The sequence below is a fragment of the Grampus griseus genome, assembly GCF_964374135.1.
Source record: "Grampus griseus genome assembly, chromosome: 1".
Classification (NCBI taxonomy): domain Eukaryota; kingdom Metazoa; phylum Chordata; class Mammalia; order Artiodactyla; family Delphinidae; genus Grampus; species Grampus griseus.
This window is the reverse complement of record NC_139017.1, coordinates 115,340,544-115,360,895: the sequence shown is the minus strand read 5'-3', so window position 1 is coordinate 115,360,895 and position 20,352 is coordinate 115,340,544. Positions and strand designations below refer to the sequence as shown.

Here is a 20,352-nt window from a genome sequence, read left to right as displayed (position 1 = left end):
TACAGAGTTTATTCTTATTTTTTTCTAGCCTATCTGAACTTTAAAAATAAAATGTTTATGTTGGCTGTGCAGATGATGTCTGTAATTGAAAAAAGTGATACTCTTTTCTAGCTCCTTTAAGAGAAATATAAAATTTGCACATAATAGATCCTTGCTACACACGACACGAAGTTAAAGCTGAGATGATCCTATAGAAAGCAAGTGTTTTAAAATGTTTCTCCCAACTGTTTGTATTTGGAAAAATAAAGAGATTTGCATAAATGATGTGGGCCTGTGGCAGTTATGCAAATGAACTTGCAAATGAGAGTAAAGGGGATTTAGAGATGGTAGTGCTCTTAAACTCAGGTAGTATTTGTTAGGAAAGTAATATGAAATATCTCTATTCAATTGAGAAGTTTTAAAATTGTATACTGTATAAATATTATAAGATTCAGGAACTAGGGTATCAGTTGCTGGATCTTGAGCTTTAGGAGAATCATACTTTTCAAAGGTGAGAACTTAAAGCAGTGCTTAATTTTAGAACTTAATTTTGGGCATAGGTCTTATAGCTACTTAAGTATAAATTGGGCATAATTAAATAAATCATATTTAATAATAAATCTTTTGTTATTAAAATATACAGATATACAGGGAAGAGTGCTGGGCAATGGTACAAGTAATTATAAATGAATTAAGAGAGTTCTTTTTTTATAGATTTATTTAATTAAATTTTTGGCTGTGTTGGGTCTTCGTTGCTGCGCGCAGCTTTTTTCTAGTTGTGGCGAGTGGGGGGTTACTCTTCATTGCGGTGCACAGGCTTCTCATTGCGATGGCTTCTCTCGTTGCTGGGCACAGGCTCTAGGCGTGCAGGCTTCAGTAGTTGTGGCACGTGGGCTTCAGTAGTTGTGGCTCGTGGGCTCTAGAGCGCAGGCTCAGTAGTTGTGGCACGTGGACTTCGTTGCTTCACGGCATGTGGGATCTTCCTGGACCAGGGCTCGAACCCATGTGCCCTGCAGTGGCAGGAAGATTCTTTTTTTTTTTTTTTTTAACATCTTTATTGGGGTATAATTGCTTTACAATGGTGTGTTAGTTTCTGCTTTATAACAAAGTGAATCAGTCACAGGCAGATTCTTAACCACTGTGACAACAGGGAAGCCCAATAAAGTTCTTTAAAGATCAATTTTCTTTCACTCTGACAAATTCAGAGCACTAAACATTCCTCACAAATTCCTTGTAAATTAACTAGTAATCCCTTTATAAAGTTAATTAATCAAATTCCTCCAATGGCATAAAAATCATTATTATTATACATGATTAGCAACGTGATTAGTCACCTAGGGAGGTAAAGTTTAAGGAAAGTAATTATTTTGAGAATGTGAACCATTGTTGAATTAGGAATTTCTCTCATTATTCAGATCTGATTAGCATGAAATATGACTCACAAATATGACACTGATTCAACAGACAAATGAATATATTTACTTGTTTGTGTTCCAAGCATTTCTTAGCTTTCAGAAATGTTGTCTTAATGCAAATTACATTGATATCACGTTATATTCGAGTTAATATGTTTTTGTTAGAAAACTTAAAAAGTAATATGGCAATAAAATGACTAAAACCCAAAACACTATCCTCAAAAAAGGATTGGGATGTATTTACCATTTGAAAATGGAAAACAATTCAAATGGGTTTATGTAGAAGTAACCCTGAAGGGGATAGTGCTTCATTTGGTTGTAAAGTTGTGAACTATTTCACAACCAACCCAATGCCAGCCGACGTGGCTTGCCTTGGAATGTTACCCAATGGGGAAAATGGTTTCTGGAAGATTTTGAGTCCTGTAAGACCCTAGATGGGATTGACCTAACTTAAAGGAAAGTTGTGTCATATAAGTTTCTTCATGAATATTTAAGGCCATTGTGTAAATTGTATACGGAACTACACTATTTTCTGAAGATACCAACTTAGGAGTTTGGAGATCATCCCAGCAACTTCAGAATTTTAGGATTTCTAATTTATAAAGAGATCCAGAGGTGGGGGGGGGACCTTCAAGATGGCAGAGGCGTAACACTTGGAGATCATCTTCCTCCCCCAAAATACATCAAAAATACGTCTACATGTGGAACAACTCTTCAAGAGCACTTACTGAATGCTGGCAGAAGACTTCAGACTTCCCAAAAGGCAAGAAACTCCCCACGTACCTGGGTAGGGCAAAAGAAAAAAGAAAAAACAGAGGCAAAAGAATAAGAATGGAACCTGCAACTCTGGGAGGGAGATGTGAAGGAGGAAAGGTTTCCACACACTAGGAAGACCTTTTACTGGTGGAGACGGGGGGGGGGGGGCGGTGGGTGGGGGGGAAGATTCGGAGCCACAGAGGAGAGCACAGCAACAGGGGTGTGGAGGGCGAAGCGGAGAGATTCCTGCACAGAGGATCAGTGCTGACCAGCACTCGCCAGCCCGAGAGGCTTGTCTGCTTACACACTGGGGCAGGTGGGGGCTGGGAGCTGAGGCTCAGGCTCTGGAGGTCAGATCCCAGGGAGAGGACTGGGGTTGACTGTGTGAACACAGCCTGAAGGGGGCTAGTGCACCATAGCTAGCAGGAAGGGAGTCTGGGAAAAAGTCTGGACCTGCCTAAGAGGCAAGAGACCATTGTTTCAGGGTGTGCGAGGAGAAGGGGATTCCTTCCCTGTCTGCCCACAGAAGGCAGAGAACTGCCTAAACAAGCTCCAGAGATGCGCGCGAGCCACGGCTATCAGCGCAGACCCCAGAGACGGGCATGAAACGCTAAGGCTGCTGCTGCCGCCACCAAGAAGCCTGTGTGCGAGCACAGGTCACTATCCACACCTCCCCTCCCGGGAGCCTGTGCAGCCTGCCACTGCCAGGGTCCTGTGATCCAGGGACAACTGCCCTGGGAGAACACACAGTGCACCTCAGGTTGTTGCAACATCATGGTGGCCTCTGCTGCCACAGGCTCGCGCTGCATTCCAATTATAACTACTGTACCCCTCCGTCCCCCTGGCCTGAGTGAACCAGAGACCCCTAATCAGCCGCTTCTTTAACCCCCTCCTGTATGGGTGGAAACAGAAGCCTGAGGGCGACCTGCACGCAGAAGTGGGGCCAAAACCAAAGCTGAACCCCAGGAGCTGTGTGAACAAAGAAGAGAAAGGGAAATTTCTCTGTGCAGCATCAGGAGCAGTGGATTAAATCTCCACAGTCAACTTGATGTACCCTGCATCTGTGGAATACCTGAATAGACAACGAATCAACCCAGAACTGAAGCGGTGGACTTTGGGAGCAGCTGTAGACTTGGGGTTTGCTGTCTGCAACTGACTTGTTTCTGATTTTTATGTTTATCTTAGTATAGGTTTTGGCACTTGTTATCATTGGTGGATTTGTTTATTGGTTTGGTTGCTCTCTTCTTTTTCTAATTACTTTTAAATTTTTTTATTTTAATTTTTAAATTTTAATTATTTTATTTTATTTTTATTTTCTTTCTTTATTTCTCCCTTTTCTTCTGAGCCATGTGGCTGACAGGGTCTTGGTGCTCCGGCCTGGTGTCAGGCCTGAGCTTGTGCGGTGGGAGAGCCGAGTTGAGGACATTGGACCACCAGAACCCTTCCAGCCTCACATAATATCAGTCAGCGAGAGCTCTCCCAGAGATCTCCTTCTCAACACTAAGACCTAATTCCACCAACAGCCAGCAAGCTCCAGTGCTGGATGCCCCATGCCAAACAACTAGCAAGACAGCAACACAACCCCACCCATTGGCAGAGAGGCTACCTAAAATCATACTAAGTCAAGACACCCAAAACTGGATGCAACCCTGCCCAAAAGAAAGACAAGATCCAGCCCCACCCACCAGAATACAGGCACCAGTGCCTCCGTCAGGAAGCCTACACAAGCCACTGAACCAACCTTACCCACTGGGGGCAGACACCAAAAACAATGAGAACTATGAACGTGCAGCCTGTGAAAAGGAGACCTCAAACACAGTAAGTTAAGCAAAATGAGAAGAGAGAGAAATATGCAGCAGATGAAGGAGCAAGGTAAAAAACCCGCCAAACCAAACAAATGAAGAGGAAATAGGCAGTCTACCTGAAAAAGAATTCAGAATAATGATAGTAAAGATGATCCAAAATCTTGGAAATAGAATGGAGAAAATACAAGAAACGTTTAACAAGGACTTAGAAGAACTAAAGAGCAAGCAAACAGTGATGAACAACACAATAAATGAAATTAAAAATTCACTAGAAGGAATCAGTAGCAGAATAACTGTGGCAGAAGAATGGATAAGTGACCTGGAAGATAAAATAGTGGAAATAACTACTGCAGAGCAGAATAAAGAAAAAAGAATGAAAAGAATTGAGGACAGTCTCAGAGACTTGTGGGAAAACATTAAATGCACCAACATTCGAATTATAGGGGTCCCAGAAGAAGAAGAGGAAAAGAAAGGATCTGAGAAAATATTTGTAGAGATTATAGTTGAAAACTTCCCTAACATGGGAAAGGAAATAGTCAATCAAGTCCAGAAAGTTCAGAGAGTCCCATACAGGATAAATCCAAGGAGAAACACACCAAGACACATATTAATCAAACTATCAAAAATTAAATACAAAGAAAAATATTAAAAGCAGCAAGGGAAAAGCAGCAAATAACATACAAGGGAGTTCCCATAAGGTTAACAGTTGATCTTTCAGCAGAAACTCTGCAAACCAGAAGGAAGTAGCAAGACATATTTAAAGTGATGAAAAGGAAAAACCTACACCCAAGATTACTCTACCCAGCAAGGATCTCATTCAGATTCAACGGAGAAATTAAAACCTTTACAGACAAGCAAAAGATAAGAGAATTCAGCACCAAGAAACCAGCTGTACAACAAATGCTAAAGAGACTTCTCTAGGCAGGAAACACAAGAAAAGGAAATGACCTACAAAAACAAACCCAAAACAATGAACAAAAGGGTAATAGGAACACACATATTGATAATTACCTTAAATGTGAATTGATTAAATGCTCCAGCCAAAAGACATAGACTGGCTGAAGGATACAAAAACAAGACCTGTATATATGCTGTCTGTAAGAGATCCACTTCAGACCCAGGGACACATACAGACTGAAAGTGAGGGGATGGAAAAAGATATTCCATACAAATGGAAATGCAAAGAAAGCTGGGGTAGCAATTCTCATATCAGACAAAATAGACTTTAAAACAAAGACTACTACAAGAGACAAAGAAGGACACTACATAATGATCAAGGGATCAATCCAAGAAGAAGATATAACAGTTGTAAATATTTATGTACCCAACATAGGAGCACCTGAATACATAAGACGAATGCTAACAGCCATAAAACGGGAAATTGACAGTAACACAATCATAGTAGGGTACTTTAACACCCCACTTTCACCAATGGACAGATTATCCAAAAGGAAAATAAATAAGGAAACACAAGCTTTAAATGACACATTAAAGAAGATGGACTTAATTAATATTTGTAGGACATTCCATCCAAAAACAACAGAATACACTTTCTTCTCAAGGACTCATGGAACATTCTCCAGGATAGATCATATCTTAGGTCACAAATCAAGCCTTGATAAATTTAAGAAAATTGAAATCATATCAAGTATCTTTTCTGAACACAACGCTATGAGACTGGATATCAATTACAGGAAAAAACTGTAAAAAATACAAGCACATGGAGGCTAACAATATGCTACTAAATAACCAAAAGGTCACTGAAGATATCAAAGAGGAAATAAAAAAATACCTGAAAAAATTACAATGAAAACACAATGACCCAAAACCTATGGGATGTAACAAAAGCAGTTCTAAAAGGGAAGTTTATAGCAATACAATCCTACCTAAAGAAAGATCTCAAATAAACAACCTAACCTTACACCTAAAGCAATTAGAGAAAGAAGAACAAAAATACCCCAGTTAGCAGAAGGAAAGAAATCATAAAGATCAGATCAGAAGTAAATGAAAAAGAAATGAAGGAAACAATATCAAAGATCAGTAAAGCTAAAAGCTGGTTCTTTGAGAAGATAAACAAAATTGATAAACCATTAGCCAGACTCATCAAGAAAAAAAGGGAGAAGACTCAAATCGACAGAATTAGAAATAAAAAAGGAGAAGTAACAACTGACACTGCTGAAATACAAAGAATCATGAGGGATTACTACAAGCAGCTATATGCCAATAAAATGGGCAACCTGGAAGAAATGGACAAATTTTTAGAAAAGCACAACCTTCTGAGACTGAACCAGGAAGAAATAGAAAACATAAACAGACCAATCACAAGCACTGAAATTGAAACTGTGATTAAAAATCTTCCAACATACAAAAGGCCAGGACCAGATGGCTTCACAGGCGAATTCTTTCAAATATTTAGAGAAGAGCTAACACCTATCTTTCTCAAACTCTTCCAAAATATAGCAGAGGGAGGAACACTCCCAAACTCATTCTATGAGGCCACCATCACCCTGATACCAAAACCAGACAAATATGTCACAAAGAAAAAAATTACAGGCCAATATCACTGATGAACATAGATGCAAAAATCCTCAACAAAATACTAGCAAACAGAATCCAACAGCACATTAAAAGGATCAAAACACCATGATCAAGTGGGGTGTATCCCAGGAATGCAAGGATTCTTCAATATACCCAAATCATTCAATGTGATATACCATATTAAAAAACTGAAGGATAAAAACCCTATTATCATCTCAATAGATGCAGAAAAAGCTTTCAACTAAATTCAACAGCAATTTATGATAAAAACCCTCCAGAAAGTAGGCATAGAGGGAACTTACCTCAACATAATAAAGACCATATGTGAGAAACCCACAGCCAACATTGTTCTCAGTGGTGAAAACCTGAAACCATTTCCTCTAAAATCAAGAACAAGACAAGTTTGCCCACTCTCACCACTATTATTCAACATAGTCTTGGAAGTTTTAGCCACAGCAATCAGAGAAGAAAAAGAAATAAAAGGAATTCAAATCGCAAAAGAATTAAAGCTGTCAGTGTTTGAAGATGACATGATACTATACATAGAGAATCCTAAAGACGCTACCAGAAAACTACTAGAGCTAATCAATGAATTTGGTAAAGTAGTAGGATACACAATTAATGCACAGAAATCTTATGCATTCCTATACACTAATGATGAAAAATCTGAAAGAGAAATTAAGAAAACACTCCCATTTGCCATTGCGACAAAAAGAGCAAAATACCTAGCAATAAACCTACCTAAGGAGACAAAAGAACAGTATGCAGAAAACTATAAGACACTGATGAAAGAAATTAAAGATGATACAAACAGATGGAGTGATATACCGTGTTCTTGGATTGGAAGAATCAACATTGTGGAAATGACTCTACTACTCAAAGCAGTCTAGAGACTCAATGCAATCCCTATCAAATGACCAGTGGCATTTTTCACAGAACTAGAACAAAAAATTTCACAATTTGTATGGAAACACAAAAGACCCCAAATAGCCAAAGCAATCTTGAGAAAGAAAAACGGAGCTGGAGGAATCAGGCTTCTGGACTTCAGACTATACTACAAAGCTACAGTAATCAAGACAGTATGGTACTTGCACAGAAACAGAAATATAGATCAATGGAATAGGATAGAAAGCCCAGAGAGAAACCCACCCACATATGGTCACCTTATTTTTGATAAAGGAGGCAAGAATACACAATGGAGAAAAGACAGCCTCTTAAGTGGTGCTGGGAAAACTGGACAGGTACATGTAAAAGAATGAGATTAGGGCTTCCCTGGTGGTGCAGTGGTTGGAAGTCCACCTGCCAATGCAGGGGATACGGGTTCGTGCCCCGGTCTGGGAAGATCCCACATGCCGTGGAGCGGCTGGGCCCGTGAGTCATGGCCGCTGAGCCTGTGCGTCCGGAGCCTGCGTGTCTGGAGCCTGTGCTCCGCAACGGGAGAGGCCGCAACAGCGAGAGGCCTGCGTACCGCAAAAAAAAAAAAAAAAAAAAAAAAAAAAAAAAGTGAGATTAGAACCCTCCCTAACACCATACACAAAAATAAACAGAAAATGGATTAAAGACCTAAATGTAAGGCCAGACACTATAAAACTCTTAGGAAAACGTAAGCAGAATGCTCTATGACATAAGTCACAGCAAGATCCTTTTTGACCCACCTCCTAGAGAAATGGAAATTAAAACAGAAATAAACAAATGGGATCTAATGAAACTTAAAGGCTTTTGCACAGCAAAGGAAACCATAAGCAAGATGAAAAAACAACCCTCAGAATGGGAGTAAATACTTGCAAATGAAGCAACTGACAAAGGATTAATCTCCAAAATATACAAGCATTTCATGCGGCTCAATATCAAAAAAACAAATAAACCAATCCGAAAATGGGCAGAAGACGTAAATAGACATTTCTCCAAAGAAGATATACAGATTGCCAACAAACACATGAAAGGATGATCAACATCACTAATCATTAGAGAAATGCAAATCAAAACTACAATTGAGGTATCACCTCACACCAGTCAGAATGATCATCATTAAAAAATCTACAAACAATAACTGCTGGAGAGGGTGTGGAGAAAAGAGAACCCTCTTGCACTGTTGGTGGGAATGTAAATTGATACAGTCACTATGGAGAACAGTATGGCGATTCCTTAAAAAACTAAAAATATAACTACTGTATGACCCAGCAATCCCACTACTGGGCATATACCCTGAGAAAACCATAATTCAAAAAGAGTCATGTACCACAGTGTTCATTGCAGCACTATTTAGAATAGGTCGTACATGGAGGCAACCTAAGTGTTCATCAATAGTTGAATGGATAAAGAAGATGTGGCACATATATACAATGGAATATTACTCAGCCATAAAAAGAAATGAAATTGAGTTATTTGTAGTGAGGTGGATGGACCTAGAGTCTGTCATACAGAGTGAAGTTAAGCCAGAAAGAGAAAATACTATATGCTAAAACATATATATGAAATCTAAAAAAAAAGAAAAAGGGGGGCTTCCCTGGTGGCGCAGTGGTTGAGAGTCCACCTGCCGATGCAGGGGACACGGGTTCGTGCCCCGGTCTGGGAGGATCCCACATGCCGCGGAGCGGCTGCGCCCATGAGCCATGGCCGCTGAGCCTGCGCGTCCGGAGCCTGTGCTCTGCAATGGGAGAGGCCACAACAGTGAGAGGCCTGCGTACCGCAAAAAAAAAAAAAAAAAGAAAAAAAAGAAAAAGGTTCTGAAGAACCTAGGGGCAGGACAGTAATAAAGACGCAGACATAGAGAATGGACCTGAGGGCATGGGGCGGGGGAAGGGTAAGCTGGGACAGAGAGAGATAGTAGCATTGACATATACACTACCAAATGTAAAATTGATAGCTAGTGGGAAGCAGCCACATAGCACAGGGAGATAATCTCGGAGCTTTGTGACCACCTAGAGGGGTGGGATAGGGAGGGTGGGAGGGAGAGAGACGCAAGAGGGAGGGGATATGGGGATATATATACATATAGCTGATTCACTTTGTTATACAGCAGAAACTAACACAACATTGTAAAGCAATTATACTCCAATAAAGATGTTAAAAAATTAATGTTATTGCTAATGAAGTTTATCATTTTAAAAGTAGAAATGAAAATCCTTAAAAAAAAAGATCCAGAAATATGTGGAAAGGAAATTTGAATGATAGTTTCTCAGTAGAGTTTTCCTGTAAAATCTTTTATAGGTCTTTTAAATGTATATGATAATGTTATTTAGAGGTTATTACATTTTTCCTAGGATGATTTCTTTTTTCACTGAATTCAAAACAGTGAAAGTCATCCTTCTCAGATAAAGCCAATGAAATTTTGGAAATAGATTTTTCTTAAACATTCTGTATTGCCTGTATTTTTTGATGTTTGACTAATGTGTGAGTTGCTTGAAATGGGTCGACATTTATGAAAAGTCTTAGGGAAAGTAGGTGTTAAAGACTTTACGTAGAAAGAGGTACAGTTACAGATTTAATGGTTAAATTAACAATGGTGGTCACTAACCTTTATCTAAACCCTGCTATGTGCCATTTTATAGATTTGAGACAAGCAGATTCAGAGATGTTTGGTAACTTGCCCAGTCAGCTAACAAGGACTGAGATTTAATTCTGGGTCTTTGATACCAAGATTTTTCACCTTCAGTAGTACCTTATAGCTAAAAGTTATGTTTAAGTATTTAAAAACTTAGTGGAAAATACAGATTGACCTGTATCACCAATATAAGTTTTTCATTAATAATGATGTGAAAGTTGTTTAGTAGTGGTAATAATATAAAGATATTCTCAGTATGGCCACTAGATGTCAGCACTTAGCTGCTATATGTGGTGTAACAATTCTACATTTTAGTGGAATATTTTTTGCCAGGTTGTATTCAGGTGCTGAATATTATTGCGGCATACTGCAGATCTATTATAGTTAACATATTAAAAGCATTTTAGTAGCTGTCACTATGTTAATGTAATAAAACTTTTTAAAAAGTATTTCATTTTGCTAAAGTTTCTTTTGCTTTTCTCTTTTTTTTCATAAATTTATTTATTTACTTATTTTTGGCTGCGTTGGGTCTTTGTTGCTGCGCACAGGCTTTCTCTAGTTGCGATGAGCAGGGGCTACTCTTCCTTGCGGTCTGCAGGCTTCTCATTGCCGTGGCTTCTCTTGTTGCGGAGCACGGGCTCTGAGCGCACAGGTTTCAGTAGCTGTGGCACGTGGGCTCAGTAGTTGTGGCTCGTGGGCTCTAGAGCGCAGGCTTAGTAGTTGTGGCGCACGGGCTTAGTTGCTGTGTGGCATGTGGGATCTTCCTGGACCAGGGCTTGAACCCGTGTCCCCTGCATTGACAGGTGGATTCTTAACCACTGAGCCACCAGAGAAGCCCTCTTTTGCTTTTGTCTTAAATCAGAGGTTCAATCTTTCACCAAAACGGATACAATAATACCATTTATTTCTCCTGTAAAAAATATTTAAAATCTATGTTTATACTTTATGAGTTAGCAATTCATAACATGTTCAGAGCATGCTCCATTCTTAATTTCTTTTAAAATACATAAGCAAGTTATGGATTTTGGAAAGATCTCTGGAGCACTGTATTACATACAGTATTTCCAGCATAACTATGAAGCTGCCTAATTGGTACTTTTGTTGCTTCTACAAGACCCGTGTTTCCTTGAAGGGAGATAACTTACTCAGTTTTTAATCTCAGCTCCTACCACAGTGCCTCTCCCAGAGTAAATCCTTGGTAAATGTTTATTGATCGAATGTCTGTTAAGAGGCACAAAAATAGTGAATTCACAGGGAGTATGGAGTCCTAATATCATTTTTGAAGCTTTAGCCCTTGGGCAAATTATTTAACTTTGAATCATAATTTCTGTATCTTTGTAAAAGGGTATGATAAAAAACAACCTTACTGGGTTGGCAAGGCATTAAATTAAATATATATAAAGTTTCTATCACATCATAAATAATAGGTATAGCTATTATCATTCTTAGCAATGATTACTAACAATTATTGCCAGTAATAATGGTAGTGGTGTAGTAGAGGTAGAAACATATAGGAGGTCTGAGCAGTTCTGGGGCTGTGTTTAGTGTATTGGAGGTTTTCTTCTCTGCTGTGCCAGCATGAGTGAGATTATATAGTTTGGACTGTAAGGTTATTGTCTGGGCATCTTAAGCCATCATTTTTCTCAATTTGTGACTAAGGAACCCAAACCAGAGATTGCGAGTCAGAGTCGGCCAGGTCCAGGATATATTGTTCCTGGGCTCAGGGTGCTAGCCAGTACTGCTGACTTCCTGAGGTGCCAAAAAACATGCACCAAGTTGTTTCTTTCAGCCAATGTGTGTGTGTGTGTGTGTGTGTGTGAGAGAGAGAGAGAGAGAGATAGAGAGAGAGAGAGAGAGAGAGAGAGAGAGAGAGGGAGAGAGAGAGGGAGGGAGGGAGAGAGAGGGAGAGAGAGGGAGAGGGAGGGAGGGAGGGAGGGAGGGATGGAGGGAGGTTGTTTGATTCAGTGTCCATTAGTGAACATCTGATCCTGGTCACCGTTTCCTCCAGCATTTAAGAGCATCAGTCATCTGCACTGTTAATTTCTGCTTCTGAATTGTCTGTAGGTTTTCTCATATCTTTTATTTGTGTGCATCTTATTTCTTCCTCAAAGAAGAAATATCACCCTCATGTCAGTATGATCTTTAGGTAACTGTCTCAATAAATGCTGTCTGTAGGCCCTATGAGAACTATTTAGAATTGGAGTCTAAGCAAACTTCTGAACTTGAGTCCTACTTTTGCAAAAGTTTTGGCTGCTCTTCTTTCACATCCTGGCTACAGGATCAGAGTTCTGGGCTTCACTTTCTTGAGTGCATGCTAACTGTGCGGGTACAAAAATTATTTAAGTGTAATTACAAGGACTCTTTCTGGACCTACCCAGCTACCAGCATTTACTGTACATAAGACACTGAACTAGTTTTCCCTGGGCATAAAAGACTGAGTAAGCTATTCAAGATCTGTTGGGAGTTTATTCTCTGATAGAGGCAATATGTAGATGAAAATAATGACAACACAGAACAATGTTAAATGTGCACCGTAAGGCCTTATGCCTCAGAGTGTGGTCTGGGGACTGGCATTACCTGGGGGTTGTTGGAAATGCAGATTCTCAGGCTTTGCTGCAGAGCTACTGGACCGGAATCTGCACTTTGCCGAGATCTCAGCCAATATGTTTGCATACTCAAGTATGAAGAGCACTGGTAGAAGGCTTTAGGGAATGCAGATGTCACTTCCAGTTGGGGACACAGGATTTCATGGAGGAAGGAGCCTTGAAGGAGAGAAAGGATTTATTTATTTATTTATTTATTTTTATAGTACATGGGCCTCTCACTGTTGTGGCCTCTCCCGTTGCGGAGCACAGGCTCCGGACGCGCAGGCTCAGCGGCCATGGCTCACAGGCCTAGCCGCTCCGCGGCATGTGGGATCTTCCCAGACCGGGGCACGAACCCATGTCCCCTGCATCGGCAGGCGGACTCTCAACCACTGCGCCACCAGGGAAGCCCGAGAAAGGATTTTGATGGTGGAGCTGGTGATTAGGAGCAGGCTATCCTGGGCAAAGGTAGGAAGGAGGACAGACGGCTTTTTGAGTTGTCAGATTTCTAAGGGTACAACGTTAGTGCAGGAGTAAGCCATGTGGGAACGAGGGGTACTTCGGATCAGAATGACAGACAGGGTTTAGAGTTTTTAAGATATGCGTTGGAGATCAAAGGAATATTTTCATATATGCAAGTGACACAGACAGTCTCAGAGGTGGAAAGGAGCTTCCTGGTCCTTTTGTCTTATTACCTAATAGGATCAGAGCTGTGCTTTAGGAAGAGAAATCTAATGTACCTATGGGAGATGGTTCGCTGACTACACTTGGAGATTAAGGAAATAGCATGGTGGCAGTGCGAGTGAAATCAAGGCTGGAGAGGTTGCAGGGGTAGAATCAAGGGGAGGCAGTGTTTGGTACACAGGCAAGAAGAGAAAGTAACAGGGACAGTGATTGTACTACTGATGACAGTGGTGGCAACGGGAAGGGGAGTAGTGGTTTTTTCGGAAGGGGACATGATGTTTGGTTTCTGGACATGCTGGTTGAGATGCTAACAGAATACAAGCTAGGAGACTTGTGCACCCCTTATTCAGAAAGGGGTATTTGGAACTTGTGAGAGAAGTCAGGGATGGAAGTGAAGGTTTGGGACTTCTCTGCAGCAGCCATGGTTAAGCTGGGCTTGTGGCTAAGACCTCCAAGGCAAGCCTACCTAAGGAGAGGAGGGACACAGAACATCAGTAGAGTCCCATTTCCTGAACACTTGGTTTCTTATCTCACTGTGGAAATGCGCTTTTAGGGCCGCTTTCCTCCTTTCTTGACTATGATACTATGGCTGTTGAAAGAGAAGCATTACTTATAGACATTAGAGCATTACAGTGTTTCTCAGTGGCTTAGGAAATAATTTCCAAAATATAGCTGGTACCCATGAGGGCACAGAGTTGTAAGTCAGCCATAGTTTTACTGCATTGAACAGGCCCTAGCTAAAAAAAACAAAACAAAAACTTTCTCTCCAATTTGAATGTACCTACTGTATTTAAAATTTTCTTTCGGGCTTCCCTGGTGGCGCAGTGGTTGAGAATCTGCCTGCTAATGCAGGGGACACGGGTTCGAGCTCTGGTCTGGGAGGATCCCACATGCCGCGGAGCAACTAGGCCCGTGAGCCACAACTACTGAGCCTGAGCGTCTGGAGCCTGTGCTCCGCAACAACAGAGACCGCGAGAGTGAGAGGCCCGTGCACTGCGATGAAGAGTGGCCCCCGCTTGCCACAACTAGAGAAAGCCCTCGCACAGAAACGAGACCCAACACAGCAAAAATAAATAAATTAATTAATAAACTCCTACCCCCAACATCTCCTTAAAAAATAATTTTTTTCTTTCATTGTCTGTGTAGAAGTTTCTCTCCCTAATATTTTATTATGGTGATTTTCAAACATATAGTACGGTTGAAAGACTTTTTAGTACTTCATACCTGTTACCTAGATTCTACCGTTAATATTTGATTATAATTGCTTTAACATACACTTCTCCCTTTATCCATCCTATGTAGAGATTTTTGTAAAAAACATAGTGTGATTGTAATATAAAATTTATGTACTGCCTTTTCAGTAAATATTAAAAAGATTTTCTCAAGTTATTACAAAGTTATAAACATTGTTTAAAATTACTTCAAAATATTTCATCAAATATTTCATCTAATATATTTCATCATACTAGAGGTCACTTAATGATCCTGTATCTTATTAAATAAAAAAAAAGTTCCTACATCTTAGGTTTTTTAAAAATAAAAATGTTCTTCTAAATTCTTTTCTGTTTTTAAGATTTAAAAAAAAAAGTGTAGATTCTCTTGTGTGAAGGAAAGAAGACACTATGTTGAAGAGATATCTGCACCCCTGTGTTCATAGCAGCATATTCGCAATAGCCTAAGAAAATAGACTTAGGAAATAACCTAAGTATCTACTGGCAGATGAATGAATACAGAAGTTGAGATATATATACAGTGGAATATTATTCAGCCATAAAAAGGAAATCCTGCCATTTGTGACAACATGGATGAGACTTGAGGGCATTATGCTAAGTGAAATAAGTCTGAGAAAGACAAATACAGTATGATCTCACTTACATGTGGAATCTAAGAACAGAACACCAAAAAACCAAACTCATAGAAAAAGATCAGATTTGTGGTTACCAGAAGTAGGGGGTGAGAGGGAGGGGAATTGGATTAGGGTGGTCAAAAGATACAAACTTTCAGTTATAAGATAAATAAGTACTAGGGATGTAATGTACACATGATGACTCTAGCTAACACTGCTGTATGGTGTATATGAAAGTTAAGAGAGTAAATTTGAAGAGCTCATTACAAGGAAAAAAAATATCTTTTGGTGTCTATGTGAGATGCTGGTTGTTCACTAAACTTATTGTGGTAATCATTTCATGATATATATATAAGCCAAATCATTATGCTGTGTACCTTAAACCTATGCAGTGATATATATCAATTTTATCTTAATAAAGCTGGGAGAAAAAATGTATAGATTCACAGAAGTGGAAATATTAGTAGATCAAAGGATGTGAACATTTTTCAAGATTGGTACTTGTTGCCAAATTGTTTTTCAAAAGCCAAATTTACAAAGTCGACACCAGTATATTTGAGTGTTTGCTTCACTATATCCTGGCCAGCCTTGGCATATCACTAAAATATATATATATATATATATATATATATATATATACACATATATATATATAAAAGTTTTAGTAAACTTGACAGGCCCTTGGGCTGGAGAAGAAGGTCCAGCTGCAGCTGGACCTTCCTCCCTTTTGAAGTTTGCTTCTAGGTTAATGGTAAATTGAGGAGCTTTTGGGTCATGGCTGAAGCCTGGGGCAACGTGAGAGACAGGGAGATGATAATGAGGAGATTCAATTTTCCTCACTTTTTACTGCTTAAAATATATTTTTTAGGCAATCTCTAACTTAGAGAAAAGTTATACAGTACAAAATTTTTTTCTCTTGAACCATTTGAGAATAAATTAATGATATACAATTGCCCCCAAATACTTTAGTGCGTATTCCCTATAAACAAAGGTATTCTCTTGTGTAACCCTGATATAACTGTCCAAATCATGAAATCAACATTGATACATTACTAACATCTAATCATATCCTGTTTTTTGTTTCACCAAGTGCCTTAATATCCATTGCAGCAAAAGAGCATGTTCAAAATCATGTGTTACTTTTACTTGTGTCAGTTTGGAGCATTTCCACTCCTGATTTTCATGACCTTGACACTTTTGGAGGGAACAAACCAGTTATTTTGCAGAATGTTCCTCATTTTTGGATTATTTTTCCATAATAACATTCAGGTTACACCTCTGGCAGAGATATCACAAATGTGGTGCTGTGTTCTTTTCATTACATCTTATCTGGAGGCGCGGGATTTTGATTTGTTCTGTTTATGATATTGTTTATCTTGATGACTTGTTTAGGTGATATTTACTAAGCTTCTCCACTGTCAAGTTATTCTCTTCATAATAAGTATTTGGTGAGGAGATATTTTGAGGCTATGTAAATATCCTGTTCCTCATGAATCAACCAACCAACCTTTCATCCATCTATTTGTCAGTCAACCAATCATTTCATTATGGATTCATGGTTTGCTGTTTTGTTCAATAGGATTATAATCTATGACCATCACTACTTATTCTGATGCTCAAATTGTCCCTCATTCGGTCAGTGGGCATTATTCCACTCTGACTTCTATGTCTTTTCACATGTTCCTACCTTTTTTTTTTGAGACTTTCTTACTTTCTGGCAGAAGTTATTCTTAGTTCATATTGTACTTTTCCTCCTCCAGCCCTGGAATCAGCCATTTCTCTGAGGAACTCTGATTCTTTTTAGTGGAAAATGATATTTGGGAAACAAGATCTGGGTGTTTTGTGTGCTCATTGCTATTGGGGTGTCACTGCTCCCAGGTCCCCACAGTGGATTGAGGAATGTGTGTATTCATGTCTTTTTATTTTATTTTATTTTATTATTTTATTATTTATTTTTGGCTGCGTTGGGTCTTCGTTGCTGTATGCGGGCTTTCTCTAGTTGTGACGAGTGGGGGCTACTCCTCATTGTGGTGTGCAGGCTTCTCATTGCGGTGGCTTCTCTTGTTGTGGAGCACGGGCTCTAGGCTCATGGGCTTCAGTAGTTGCAGCTCAGTACGCAGGCTTAGTAGTTGTGGTGCACAGGCTCAGTTGCTCCGCAGCATGTGGGATCTTCCTGGACCAGGGCTTGAACCTGTGTCCCCTGCATTGGCAGGTGGATTCTTAACCACTGTGCCACCACGGAAGCCCTGTGTTCATGTCTTTACCTCTATAGTTTTTAATCTCTCTTTTGAAAAAAAAAATATTTCACTGATCTCTACAATTCTAATTTAGCAGCAATCATTCTAGTTTTCTCCCTTTTCCAATTTATCTTTCTCTGACAGTGACAAACCGTGGTTCCCATTATTCAGTGTATATACATGTATGTGATGCATGCCCTTGTATGTAACCAATCTCTCATCAGTGTGCCTGCTGTCCTCTTCTCCCCCACCCCATGCCCTCCTTACCACACCTGGGCTCTCCACCCTACACCAACCTGTCCAGCTATGTGGAAGCCCTCCTCACCTTAACTAGGGCTTTGACTCCTGCCCCAGGTCACCCCATCCACATCCCACTTCTGCTCTGATTGTGGTGCCCTTCTATTGGCCACATCTCCTGCCTTCCCCTTAGCCTACCTGTGTTAGTACTAAGCTGTTCGAGGTGAGGAACAGTTCTTAAATGCTCTCCAGAGCCCTAGTGGATTTTAGCTGGAAAGACCAGACCTCTTGGCTCATTCAGAGAAGTCATACAACCTTTGATTTGTTTAACCTTAACTTGGGAGGGAAAAAAGAGGCTGGGCTTTGGTGTTTCCGTTTTACCTGGGTTTTTTTCACCCAAGTCCCACATCACATCCACACTGTCTCTTCCTGGTAGCTAGTGCTTATAGGGGGCTGAGAAAAAACCCAGCTGAACCTTATGAGCTCCCAGCCAGGAGGGACAAGTCCCAGGGGAATGTGTACTCCTGAAGATGCTGGTTCCCCAGACATAAAATATGGGATCCAGGCAACTTATTAGAAAAACAGAACAAGGGCACCATCTTTGCTTTCTATCCCAAACTGGAAAGGGGCTCAAAAAAAGTTTCCTTGATTCCACGAGGAGACAGATTTCCTCCCCTTCTCCCTAGCTTGATTGCCCCGTTGCAAACTGTTATCCTTTGTCTTTTTTATAGTTGGGGGTGGGGAGTGGAAGAGGGGACGGAGAAAGCTAGTGACTATGGGGGGTGGGGAGCAGATGTACTCTGGGTCTCCCGTCAGGCTTAGCCACAGGAGCCCTTGCTCCCCCATAGGGACACCAGAGGCTCCCACGTGATGAGCTCCAAGATGGAGGAGAAGACAGGGGTAGAAGATGCAAACCAGGGTGCCAAAGACAGATTGTTTGAAACATCTTTGCTACCTTGATGTGTAATGATAGAGAGTAACTTATTTTAATTTGTACTAGAAGTATGTATCTATGCATGTTCCTTTTATTAAAAAGTTTTTTGAATGAATGAATGACTTTTATTATTTAAACTCTTTAATGCTAAATACACATGCATACAGAAAAATGAACAAGTTATAAGTATACTACACAAAATTCTCACAATGTGAACACTTATTTAACCGCCACTCATGTCAAGAAATAAAACTCTGCCAGTACTCAAAAGCCCTCTTTATGCTTTCTCCCAATTATTGCCTGTTCCCTCCTCTCCAAAAGTAACCACTTTCCCAACTTAGCCATAAATTTGTTTTGCCAGTTTTTTTTATCTTTATGTAAATGGAATAATATAGTATGATTCCTTTGTGTCCGGCTTCTTTTGCTTAATGTCACATTTCGGAGATTTGAGAATGTTCTGGTATATTAGCTGTGGTTTTTTCACTTTCATTGCTGTGTATAAGTTCATTGTATGATTATACTATGTTTATTTAGTTTCCTACTGATAGATACCTGGGGTCTTCCTGGGTTGGGGCTGTTGTGAATAATACTGCCTATGAACCTATTGCCCATGGATTTTGGTGCACATAGACATGCATCTCCTTCTAGAATATCTATGGGAATAGACTTATGCATGTTACTTTTAGAAAGTATTTTGCCTTGGTGTCATTTTTCTCAGTCTTCTGATGCTAATTAATCTTTAAAAATTATTTTTGATAGCTACTACAATGTTTGAAGCTGGAAAGGACAAAGGTAATCCGGATGAATTTGCTGTGGCACTTGATGAAACCCTTGGAGACTTTGCGTTCCCAGATGAGTTTGTCTTTGATGTTTGGGGAGTCATTGGTGATGCCAAATGAGGATGATTAGGATGTGAATGATCGTCTCTGGAGGAATGAAAAAAAAAAAAAAGTTAAAATCTGCTTTTAGACACTGTTATGGACTCTGGCTTGTTTTATGTGTATGAATACATTCTTTTGAAATATAATTTTGATTTCTGGGCACTTTTTAATGCAGTTGCGTATGTAGTATGCTTAAGATAAATTTCCTAAAATGTGATCAAATTTAATACTCATTTAAAAGCTTTTTAAAGTTAGTTTTAGAGAGTATTTCTAGATAGGTTATTTTGGTCCCCATTGACAGCCATGTTTTGTTTTCTACGTATAAGTAGTTGATTGCAATCTCTTTGTAGTTCTTTTGCAAAATCTTAATGCAGTGAAAACGAGGATTGGAGTATAATTTGCCTCATAGCATCTTCATTTTGTTATACTAGCTTGAACAGGATATGTTCAGGACATGAAATACGCATTATGCCTACTAGAGGTCTAGAAACATTTTTTTTTAAATCCACTGAATAAGGAGAGGAAGATTCCTATAGCCTGTTGATGTCTATGGCTTACTTACTCTCTTTGTGAAACAAGGATTGATTGACTTTTATTTTTTGCTTCTTTGTAATTGCTTCCTTGCTTCTTAAACTTGTTGAAATCTATTGTGTTGTGTATGTATTTGCACATGTAGAAGAAGGTGAAAAAGAGGCAGATACAGTAGAAACCACTTATATTTGATTTTTCTTTTTTTAGCAGTTCTTACAACACTATTTCTTTTCCATCCATACCTACTGTTATGTTACCCTTTAGAAGCATTCCAGGGAAAGTTTTTATAGTCTCTGTAGAACTTTTCTTTTGAAAGATGTTTACTCAGAAAATAACTATGTTTGGGAACATTTTTGAGGATTAAAGAGCAACACTTTTTT

The 20,352-nt window shown here is 39.6% G+C and overlaps 1 protein-coding gene across 1 annotated transcript in view; it reads left to right on the top strand.

Annotated features, from left to right (window-relative positions):
* GIPC2 (GIPC PDZ domain containing family member 2) overlaps positions 1–19,732 on the top strand; it is a gene marked incomplete at its 5' end in the record, with an annotated part of 87,393 nt that extends 67,661 nt beyond the window's left edge. The window contains one exon of the mRNA XM_082652806.1: positions 19,320–19,732. Coding sequence (XP_082508932.1) covers positions 19,320–19,459 — 140 coding nt within the window. The 3' untranslated portion in view covers positions 19,460–19,732. The remainder of the gene's footprint in view (positions 1–19,319) is intronic.
* Positions 19,733–20,352: the final 620 nt, after the last annotated feature.